Source organism: Pygoscelis adeliae, unplaced genomic scaffold (genome assembly GCF_000699105.1).
Source record: "Pygoscelis adeliae isolate BGI_AS28 unplaced genomic scaffold, ASM69910v1 Scaffold26, whole genome shotgun sequence".
NCBI classification, from domain to species: domain Eukaryota; kingdom Metazoa; phylum Chordata; class Aves; order Sphenisciformes; family Spheniscidae; genus Pygoscelis; species Pygoscelis adeliae.
In genome coordinates this window covers 1,378,603-1,390,435 of record NW_008825104.1, presented here as the reverse complement: position 1 = coordinate 1,390,435, position 11,833 = coordinate 1,378,603, and the positions used below count along the sequence as shown (strand labels likewise).

At 45.2% G+C, this 11,833-nt stretch overlaps 1 protein-coding gene across 1 annotated transcript; it reads left to right on the top strand.

Moving 5' to 3' along the window:
• The first annotated feature begins 1,482 nt into the window (after positions 1–1,482).
• On the top strand, positions 1,483–4,082 carry DMRT3 (doublesex and mab-3 related transcription factor 3). Its single transcript, XM_009327296.1, has 2 exons — positions 1,483–1,528; positions 2,921–4,082. The coding sequence occupies exons 1-2, from the start codon at positions 1,483–1,485 to the stop codon at positions 3,883–3,885; spliced, it is 1,011 nt and encodes a 336-aa protein (XP_009325571.1). The 3' UTR covers positions 3,886–4,082.
• Positions 4,083–11,833: the final 7,751 nt, after the last annotated feature.

Here is an 11,833-nt window from a genome sequence, read left to right as displayed (position 1 = left end):
GGGGTGACACCGCGCACGGCCGCGGCCCGGGGCTGGAGCACGCCGAGAAAGACCGCCGGACACCGGCAGGGGGAAAAGCTCTCAGAAAGGCGGGGGTGGTGGTGGTGGTGGTGGTGGTGTGTGTGAATGCAACAGCATCCAAACTCAGCGTTTACCAGCCTGGCGTTAATAGCAGCATTTGATGTAAACCGCCGAGATCTCGTTTTACGGGTCTGACCCCGTGAGCCTCACGGTCTGGTGAGATGCACCGCTACGACCTGAGCTGATCGAGGAGAATGTACCTGTGCACGGCTAGGGGTCGGGATCTGTGCAGCCTGCGGATGATAAAGATACAAACTTCAGTGGGATGAGTTTTCAGAATTTGAAGAAAATTCTTAGCCAAGCCTCATAAGGATACTTTTAAAGATACTGAAAACTAAAAAAACCTGAAATATCTCAAAAATAATTATTATTCAGCATCAGGGAGTGTATTAGGGAGATCTAATCTTGGTCTATTTCTTTTTTTTAGCACGTATTTGCTCCCCAGTGATGCTTGTTGTCAGCTCATAAAGATACACTGGAAAAGCACAGTAGTTCTGAAATATGGTTACCTGCATGTGGTCCATCTGGTAATATTGGGTACCACAGTGCAATCTATTTATGTGGAAATTAGGACCATCATCTCCCTTAAATGCCTTTCTATCTCTGGCAAGTCAGCGACAGAGGTAATTAGCTGCCCTCAGACTGCCCGGTAAGCCTTCGATGTATAAATTGCCCATTCACTCGGATGTGAATTATTTTTAACATCCTGTCCTTTGTCATAAAAGCATCATTATGAACACATGAAGGGATTAGGAGGGATAGGTAGTGTAAGCCTCACGGTTTTTTCAAATAATGGATGAGCTATGCCGAGGTGTCTCCACCTCCTCGAAAGGATACACGTTGCCAGTTGGCTAGCGGCAAACATTTCCCGCACTCCCCTTTGGCTGCTACGGCAAGACTGATGCACTGAGTGTACAAAGAAGAGCATACATACACTGCCTTCTCTCTAATATACCTACATGAAGGGTTATTGCTTCTCTGTTTGCACTGGACAGAGATCATAACCAATATAAAAATGGGTACCCAAAACAGGTTGTCCTGCTAAAAGAGAAGGGCGAGATCTTCAGAAGCACACCTGTATTGCTCAGCTCTACTCCCATGCTCACCTTCCGCAGCCCAAACTAGCAGCATCCCACAGCTCTGTAGGATGGCCCATCATTTCTGCCTGGCACAGCCATCCTCATGTGGAGAAACTCCCTTTGCCACGCTGACTGTCAGGCTGTGCTCTGCCAGGATCTCATGGTTATTTAGAGCTCCCGTTCTGGCAAACATAGTGGCTTCTCGCTCAGTGCAGGCTTGCTCTCAGACCCTGACTCCTTTCTCAAGGCGTGTAAATTGCACTAGTAGAGTTTGTCTAGAGCTGATCTGTTCAACACTAAGCTTAGCCCGCTGCATGGGGAAATGCCCTGCCCGTTCCTGGGGCGAGAGGGAGGCACGGCTGTCTGTGGTGAGCAGCAAGGCTCAGGCGCTTGTGTGCCTTTAACTTGTTCCATCGTGATCGGGCAGGGGCGGCCATCAGCACATTTTGGGAGCCTTGCTTCTTATAGCTTCTTTATCTAATTGGGCTGATGACCAGGGGCTTGGGAAACCAAGCAGATAGTTGTATTGGTTTCTGCAGGTAGTCTTTCACATATGTGTGTTCAAAAGCAGTTGAAGCAGGCTTAGTCAGCTGCGGCTTGGACAGCGACCCTTTCCCCAGACGTTCATGCTTCCCAGGGAGATCATCATTGTGCTGTATTGAGGGAGGCCAGCAGAACAGCGTCCCTGGGAAATGACTGTGAACAATTTCAAGCAAATACGTTGCCCCTCTTGTGCATAAACTATGAAAGCTGTCAACCTTTCTTCTTTTTCTCTTCTTCTTTCTGACAAGCAGTCTTATTTCAAAGGTTTCCATACTCTGGCCAGGTGTTACCAAAGTGACCAGAGACTTGGGGTATCCCCATTTTTGAGTGTCTACCTGGAGACAGCATGGTCAAGGGGCTTGTTTTTGGCCCTGTACTCAGCTTTTGCCCTTCTTAGTTTAGCACACACAAAGCAAGGTATCTGGAACAAGTGCTGAGAGAGGTTGTGGAGTCGCCATCCTTGGAATTATTTAAAACTCAGCTGAGCAGGGACATGGGCAACCTCCTCGGCATTTTAGGTTACTCCTGCTTTGAACGGGAGGTTGGACCAGATGCCTTCCAGAGGTCCTCTCCAAACCAGATTTTTCTAGGCATCAGTTGTGCTCCAGGGTTTGGAGGAGAAGCCTGTGATTCTTGCTGGGGAAGGAAACAGTTTCTGCAGAGCCTGAACTGGAATACACTGACTTATTTGAAGACTTCTTTAACCTTCAGCCAGTAGTCATGATAGAGTGGTTCCACCAACGCTGTTGGACTTGCAGAGGGAACTTTGGTCTCCCAAGTGCCCTCTGGATATCTTCAGCTCACAGTCGGTGAGATGGTGCTAGTGAGGAATTATGATGTGAAAGTGCTGAAGTTCCTCTGAGAAAGCCTGCACTTGGGTGGTGTGTTGCTGCCTTGTAACCAGTGAGAAAGGATTGATACGGCATATTTGACGCAGCAGAAAAATGACCACTGCTTCTTTTCTTGTACATGGGAGAATGAGACAGACATCTATAAGGCAGCATAAAATGCCTAGACCAGGTCACAGTACTCTTCTGCAGTTTCGTTCTCATGAGATGTTGCAAATAGACCTTAATTTTAGCAGGATCTCTGTGAAAAACGTTTTTTTTTTCCTTCTAGGATCCTGCTCTGTTCACTTTAAGAAGACTGTATCCTCAAATGTCTGTAAAAGCTTTTGGCCTCAGGTTTTCATTAACTTATCTGCCTTCTCTTTGCAGACATGAATGAGGAGCGGTTGGGTGATGCCAGTGGAGCAGACAATGCTGAGACCTACAGTGACAAAGACACAGACCAAAGGAGTTCCCCAGACATGACTAAAGCCAAAAGTTGCTTCACCCCAGAAAGCCCGGAAATTGTTTCAGTGGATGAGGTTGGTTATGCAGTTCAGAAAAATGGTGGGAACACAGAAAGCCGTCCAGACAGCCCCAAGTACCACCCAGAGCAGAACCACCTCCTGATAGAAGGTCCTTCCGGGACAGTTTCTTTACCTTTCAGTTTGAAAGCCAACAGACCTCCACTTGAAGTCTTGAAAAAGATCTTCCCTAACCAAAAGCCAACTGTGCTGGAGTTGATCCTGAAGGGGTGCGGCGGTGATCTGGTGAGTGCTGTAGAGGTTCTCCTGTCCAGTCGGTCTTCGGTGGCCAGTGGGGAGAGAACTTCTGCAGAATCCGATGGTCTCATTTTGCCTTCCAATGGGCACATTTTTGAACACACGCTGAGTTCGTACCCTATTTCCTCTTCCAAGTGGTCCGTGGGCTCAGCATTTAGGGTTCCTGACACACTGAGGTTCTCTGCTGATTCCAGTAATGTTGTGCCAAATCCTCTGGCCGTACCTTTGCAGCACCCTTTCCCTCAGCCACCACGCTACCCACTGATGTTGAGGAACACTTTGGCAAGAAACCAGTCCAGCCCGTTCCTGCCCAATGACGTCACCCTGTGGAACACCATGACGCTGCAGCAGCAGTACCAGCTGCGGTCCCAGTATGTCAGTCCTTTCTCTAGCAACTCAGCCAGCGTTTTCCGAAGCTCGCCTGTCCTTCCTTCCCGCTCGTCAGAAGATCCTAGGATCTCAATCCCTGATGACGGGTGTCCTATTGTGTCTAAGCAACCGATTTACACAGAAGATGAGTATGATGAAAGGTCTGATTCTTCAGACTCAAGAATACTCAACACATCTTCTTAGACTGACATACGACATGTGATAGCTAAGTGATACTTGCAGTGCAGCTGAACTACTGGGCCCTAAGAGGAGGGACATGTACTCTACGAAACCCTTGCAATTGTATTAAAAAGTGACTTTGCTTGGTATTGTACTATAGCAATAAAGACATAACTTATTTAATTTCTTGCACTTCACTGGATAATGCCAAATAGCAATACTCTGGCTTTAGCGCTGAGTGTGTGTTACAAAGGAAGACTTTACGGCTATCAGTTATGGGACTCTGGAAGACTCATGATGGAAACAGAAGCCCAAGGTCTACTTTGTTCCTTAACTCAGAAAAATGGGGATGTTAAACCAGAATACTTGAATGCTGTTTTATAAGAGAGAACTCCTCAGGACATAAGAAATCACACAAACGTAGTTCAATTGCAAATGGACTAAAACAAGGACCTTAACAATCTTATGCCAGTGATCATCCTTGCAGTGAAAGAAAAGGCAGAAGAAAGAAACATGCACATGAAACTAGCATGAGCTGCTTCTGCGCCGTTTGAGCTTGAACACTTTTCAGAGAAATAATGTTAAGAGTTATTCTTTTCCCATGTCTAGGTCAAAATGTGTAATGTCAGTGTAAAACCAATTACAGCTGTGAATTGCATGAAGTGTATTGTGAAATGAACACAAGATTAAACATTGTCAGGTTAATGTAGCATGCTAAGGACTCTAGAAAAATAAACTAAGATGATGATCTTGGTTTATGTCATTTATACTGGGCAAATAACATTTCTGAAGATAGAGAGCTGATTAATCCTCAGCCGAGGTTAAAATGTCCAGCTCCAGCAACTGCAGTCAAGGGAAGCCTCTTCTTCCAAGTCCAGGTTCTGCTTCCCTGCCTTGTAGCTTGCGACTGAGATAAGGCAAATGTTGTCATCAGGGAAGCTGAGGTCTCTTGGGTATGTACTGCAGACACTTCCAAGCTCAGCTGAGTAAAGCAGAGCTTGCTACAGTCACAGCAAGCAGAAAAAAAGTCTCTCCCGATGCTTCAGAAGCATCTTTTTTCCTATACTGTAGAAGTAGAAAAAAGGAGATAGGTTATAATAGCAGGTATTTCTTTAAAATAATGTTTAGCCAAATGGCAACTTCCCTAAATCTAGAAATGTAATGGTTTGGAACAATTTATTGCATGTTTGCATGCATTGATTACACTGCATATCTTAGGTGTGTCAGAGTAACATTAGGAATTGCTTCAGATGAGGAATGCTACTAAATTAATTGTCCACTTAGAAGTTTGTTAAGGTTTTAGTGCCATTTTTTCAACAGTTCATAAGTGACCGCATCTGCTTGACAGTTGGCTTTTCCAAAAGACACCTCTGAATGCAGATGAAATGGCCGTCAGACCTGTCAGGTGTATGGATTAGTCCCACACTTCAAAAACAATTGAGGCTGCCCTGAAGTTGGAGTCTAAAGCAGATGTGCTTTAAAAATGTAATATATATCAGGCATGTTATCTGGTGTCATTGCTGATACAAATGCCTGTGTTCTCATTTGGCATTTCATATTTTGTAAGGTTTGTGCACCCAGTGAATCTTGTATTTTATAAGGGTACTGAACACGCACAAAAAGGAGAATAAAATAAATAATTATTTTATTTTCTTTAGGGGATAAATGAACAGAAAGATACTTTTTCTTGCGTATTTTTCCAACCTGTTCAGAAAAGCAATTTGTTGATAATGCTACAGAGCAAAGACATAAAGGCAGGTGGAGGGAGGAAAGAAAATAAATAGCTTCTCTTATGGAAGTGTAAATGTGAAAACATCTGAAATCTTCATAAATGCAGAATTACAGTTTTGTACTGACAGATTTGCCTGTACTCACATGGCACTTGTAAACAAATTCATCTTCCAGCCACTCCAGAGAAAAACCTAATAGGCAAAATAGACTTGATCTTGCAAACAGAAAGGGATGAGGTAGTGAAACACTGTGCTCCAACATCATGGAGGAATTAAGTGTCAAAGGCTAGATTAGAGCAGATAGGTCCAGGAGCTCTGGTTCTGAGCTCACACACCAAGCAGATTTCCCTCCAGCAGAAACCTTTGTATAGGCATCCCTGTACATTGAATGAAATATTTTTTTTTTTCTTTTTTCTTTTTTTTTCTACAGAGGGCCAATCATCTCCAGCAGAAAGACCAGACAGTGGTGCCTGCGACAGCTCATAGTGACCTTACACACTATGGCCTGTGGGTTTTCAGAGAACAGAATTTTGGCATCTTGGAATTGGGACACATCTTTCAAAGAAAGGTGACCCTTGGCTAAACTGGAGTGAACAATTATAACTCTAAATACTTGTGGTGAAAAACACAGATTTGGCCGTATGATTTTTTGATTAGATCTCTTTTGATAAACTGTTTTCTGAAAAAGCAAACAAGTTAAAATAATCCTTGTCCAGTGTTATAAATTATCTTTTGACTCAATGCACAATTCTATTTTTTTTTAAATAAAGTAAACCTAAATGTGTTCAAAATAAAAAATGCAAGTTTTGATGTTGAACAACGTTTTTTGTTTGACCACACAATATTTTCACTCTCCAGAAGATTAATTTTTTTAAAAAATACGGATTGGCCTGCAACGATATCTTTGATAAATTACTTTATTCACCCAGTTCTATTTTCCAGGCTGGCACTACAGGCAAATATAATTTTATCTTCTAGCCGCCACACAGCAAGGATCCCTTGGCGTGTTGGCAGGACCTCTTTCTGCCGGCACAGTGCTGGGACCTGTTCCTCAGACCCACGCCGTGCTGGTGGGAGATGCCCACCCGCTCCCACCCTTGCAGCATGGGCAACCGAGGGGCGAGGGAGCCCCTTTTCTGCAGGACCCCTGGGCGCCCCATCCAGCCGGGGCCCGCGGCGGCCACCCTAGAGCTGGTGGGCCCCATTCTGGCTCAGGCCCTGCTTTTACCGGGGCCGGTGACAGCTGTGTCACCTCAGCTGGCAGCAGCGGGGCTGCGTCCTGAGCCTGCAGAGCGCCCGCGGCGGTGCAGCATCCTTTCCCACGGCTCCGGGGTCCGGGTGGAGGGCTGCGGGTACGGCGCCCAAACCCTGCGTTTTCCAGCTCCATCTTGTGGTAAAAAAGGGTATTTCCACGTCGGAGCAAATCGTGCTGTGGAAGGGAGAAGACGTGTGGGTGAGGAGGGGTAAAGCTGGAGGTATTGATGCTCAGGAACACCCAGTGGAAAACGTGAATTTAAGCATCAGGAAAGGTGGCTCGAGCCTGGCGAGGTCTCTGCTGAAGCCCAGAAACCAAGGGGTCCTTTTTCTTTTCTTTTTTTTTTTTTTTTTTTTTTGGTGCTAGAGCAGCTGTGGCTTTCTTGGAGCAAGAGAACTTCACCCCTTGCCCTCTGCACAGTTTCTGCTCCTGGTTGAGCAGCTGCCCAGGTGCCTCTCTGGGGTGCCCCGGGGCTGCTTTTTCTCCTGTCAGGCAGGTGATTTCACTGTCAATCCTCCGTGGGTGCACAGAAAACCAATGGGCAATGCCATGGGAAGCTGTCTCTGCCCACGGCTCTGCTTGTCAGCAGCAGCTGTGCAGGCCCACCAGAGACGGGAGCAGTGCACGCTGCAGAGGCTGGCAGCTGCCCCAGGGGCACACTGCTTAATCCCTGCTCGTTAACCTCTAGCTGTGACAAGGTGGATAAGGCCAACGATGATGTAAACAGTAACAATAATAATTTCTCCCTCAGAGGAATGCTGTGGAGAGCCCTAATGAAATGCTCACATTCTCCAGCAGCTCACATACCTGTAGATAAGGAAAGAGTCAGGGTGCAGGGTAAGCGCGGTGCAATGAGTCTGTCCTGCCCCAAATTCCTCCCTGCCTTGCCTTTGCTGGCGGTTGTGCTGCTCCCCCTCGGGGATCCCCGACTTGTCCTCCTTATGGGCCTGAAGGGCCACCCCTACAACATTTGTTGGATGACTGGTGAACAGGCTCACCTCACATTTGTGCTGACACCTTTGAAAAATGACTTTGATTCTCTCAGTATACTGTTTCAGTGATTCATTCTTTATGTGCATTTACTCAGCGGACGTGAGTGGGGAAATAAGATTGATGCTAAATTTATATGTTAATTTTAATATTGAAGCTATCCTGTATTTGAAGAATAAGATCAATTCTTCAATTTCATTTCTTACATGATATTGCATATTGTCATTACTGGAAAATAAAATTATTTCTGAATGCATACTATCCAAACTTCAATTTTAGTGGACATATAACTCTGAAGCATCATTCTTTTCCCTTTCCTATAACAACTAACTTAATACAGTATTTTAACATTCTCGCACTAGTGTGCCACTGGAAGATAACAAAGACAAGTCTTTTCACCCTAAATGGTGTTTCGTTAATGTGCTCCCTGCAGCATTCTGCACTGTCACAGGCAGATGCGGTGCATGACTCAGCAGGCTGTTGCATGTATGATACAACAGGAATCTCGGTTAAGAGTTGTGTCCCTCACTAGAGACTAATTCCATTCATTTCCACAATAGCAGCAGTGCTTGAGAGCCATAGCCACAGCTACATGCAAGGCATGCCTGCATACAGGATGAATCCTGACCTGAAGTGGAGGATCAAACCCTTGGAGCACTACCAGGAAGCAGACCCTGTAGAGGATGGACACAGAGCATCACATGCACAGAAAGATTTGACACCTACAGAGAGAGATGTACTTTAAGGAGGTCTGCTGCCAGAGACCAGGCTCTCCTGAAGCTGCAACAGAAAGAAAATATTTGCAGCATCTTTGGGAGTGTGGTTTGCTATTTTTTGTCTTCGCAAACTGTACAGGGGATTAAGCTGAGGGATAGATAGCAGGAACATTTGCAAGGTTACATCCTTGCTCTGTCCAGGAAGATCACATAGGTCAGTTTAAATTTCAGGTGTCTCTTTTTCCCTCTCCATGAGATAAAGATAACTGCTGCAAGGATTTAATGGTTATTATCTGAAAATTCTTAAAAAACTTAAGTGCTCTGTAGATATGAGAGCAGAGCATAGTATTGACCAGAGCACGTAGTATAAGATTTTGTTTCTAATTTTTTTCTTTCCCAGAGAGAGAGGCTATAGCTTTTCAATAGCTGAACAGTGCTTGCCTTCAGCAAGAGAGTTCCCCTGAAAAGCTAAGGTCAGGATAATCCTGAGATAATCCTGAGTCGGCCACTGTCATGCAATCGCTAAAAGTTGTGAGACCTAAGGTCTCACTAACACTCCTTGGGTTCTTTCCATCTGTCATATTTCTGAGCCTATAGATTTCATACAGTCCAACTTTCTCCTCTGCGACACTCAGATAAAACCAGAAATCTTGTAAGAGAATTGTACTAATTGCCCTTCTTTTCCCTGAAGGCAGTGAACACACGAATCAGCAAAAGGTTGAGGAAAAGTGAGAAAGCAGAACTTAAGACATGAGAAAGTCTATTCTTTCTTCTAAGCCATGACAGCCCCACTTGTGCAGCTCAGGCAGGCACCTCTGCAGGCTCAGGAGGAGCTGGTCTCCTCCTGGTCTCCCTGGGGGGGGAGTCAGCAAGCACTGGCACCTCTCCCAGCAGTGCACATCTCAGCTTGGGGGCTGCAGCCCCCTTGGGACTGGGTGCGTGTTGCAGGAGAAAGGCAGTGCGAGAGTGAGTAGCGTGGCAGCAGCGTGATTGTGAAGGTGCTTGTGGTAACTAATGGAAGAAGTTACTTTCCTGCTTTGTTTCATGCGATGAAGCTCAAACCCCCTTTCAAAAACACCCTTCTTTGGAGCCTAGTCCTCCTGCCTTGCCTGCACATTGCTGAGATTCCTTCTTGCCACAGTGAATATAAACCGGAAGGAGTGAGATAAAACTCAACACACAGAGAGAAATATAAAAGAGACACTGAAATACACAAAAATACAGAGAGACATACTTCCTTGTGACTTGTCAAATCTAGTTGTTTTTATCATTTATAAGGGCTGCATGACTGATATGACAAGGGGTGCAGAAGCAATCCTGATGGGGCATTATACCTGAAGGAGTGCTGCAGTAAAAATTTAGGTTTCTGTTCCTCTGCATGTTAATCTCTTGGCTCCCTCACTAGAAGCAGGCTCCTGGAGGGTGCTCCAAGCTGTTCACATGGCACAACTGGTACCTTCCCTGGGAACAGAAATCGATGGGTTCTCACCTTGAACCTGCCTTGTTCCCCAGTAAAATAAGGGCAATGCTTAATGTCTGGTACAGCTACATATTATACATATTGGAAAGCAACATTTTCTCAAGAAGTACAGTTCCTAAGCTACAGGAAATTATTCTACATGACTCCATACTTACTGCAAAACCCTTTCCAGGAAACATTAACACCCTTTATAGATTTGGCCCAACTCACAGTTAGCTATTATATTTTAAACTATGTGGCTTAGTCACTAGTACACTTGTGGGCAGCAATGTGTAAGTTACAAATTTTCTTCCTTGCTCATTCCTCTGTAATTTCTTTTTTTCCTAAGAAGAAAAAAGTCTGCAGAGGTATAAACAAGAACATTTGGCCACATGTATTTTGCATCTTTTAGCTCCAGTGCCAAATAATTCATAATCAGGGACAGGGGGGGTGGTGGGGAGGAGAAGTGGATTTATTTTGAATTTTTGTCGAAAAGATAAATACTTCAAAACATAGGTGACAATATTTCTGAGGGTCCAAAGGGAGGAGGGGATTAGTTCCTCTTACCTACACATACCTCCTTCTGTTATTCTCACCTATGCTGGGTGAATACAGAACAGGCATCAATCACTGCAATCCTTGTGAGCGAGTGGGGATTGGGATGGATTTGGGGTTGCTTTGCAGAACTTTGAAACAAGTCAGGAGCGAGGGAGGGGATAATTTCTGACCTTCAATGGCTTCTGGGGAGCGGTGCTTCCCCAGGCCTAAGCCTGCACTATCAGAGTCTGTGCCCACATTGCCGTTGCCTTGAAAAGGGAACAGAGTGATCTATGGCAGGAGTCAGGAGGTGCGAGCGGCTGTTCTCACTGCCTGGCTGTGCTAGCTCCTCCCTGCCCCCCAGAAAGTTCACTGCATGAGGTTTTAGCAGACTTGTGTAATGTATGGATATGGAAAGCTATGACTAATTCCCCAAGTGATAGGTATATATTTAACATCCAAAATCTCAAGCAAACATCCTGCTTGTTGAATTATTGTCTGGTATTCACGTTTTTCCTGATTTGGCCATCACTGCTGGCTGCTGTTTTAACAGACTTTCACTTTTTCTGCTGTCCCGTTGGTCTGGCAATAGGAGAAATAAGTGTGGTTGTGGGTGTGGTGAGAGGCAGTACAATCAATGCCATCCTGCTCGTAGTGGCTGTACTCTGGCTCCTCACCTCCTTTACGGCACTGCTCCTCTAGTTTTTTACACACTTTCTGAGGCTTGAAAGCACAGGCCACACCTAGTTAGTGTGACCTAGTTTTGATTCATCTGCAACCAATTAAAATTACTCCCTGAAGGAACTTCAATTGCTTTTTTGTTTCACCAGCACCCCAAAAAATCACTGATGCTGAAGAACTGGTTTGTGACTCCAGTCCTTCAGCTCAGGGCTCCCTCCTCCTCCTCAAGTTGGCAAAGTACAAGTTCAGGAGAAAATGTGAACTGTGTGTGCAAGATATTTGAGAGCTCCTTGAGAAATGGGTTATAGTTTTCCCTTCCAAATGTCTGGAATGGCGACTGTCTTTGAACGCATCCCTGGGCTGAGCCTAGAGGAGAAAGAGTCAGTCACAAATGACTAACATATATTATTCAAACATACATATAAAGTAAATGCTGTCTTGCACAACGTGACCTGGACATCAAAGGCATGGCCTTGTCTTCACATAAAATAAGGCAGTCTGGCTGTATTTCAGCCAAATACTGGATGGATTTGTAAGAGCTAAGGAGTGGTATTTCATTTGAGACGGGAACCAGGTAGAAAGCGCCTTTATGACCCTGGACCCC

Bases quoted from the DNA above. Each gene is read 5' to 3' on its own strand.
- DMRT3 (XM_009327296.1), top strand. From the start codon at position 1,483: ATGCCCTGCCCGTTCCTGGGGCGAGAGGGAGGCACGGCTGTCTGTG. The intron at 1,529-2,920 runs GTGAGCAGCAAG...TTCTCTTTGCAG, and splicing joins GGGAGGCACGGCTGTCTGTG to ACATGAATGAGGAGCGGTTG.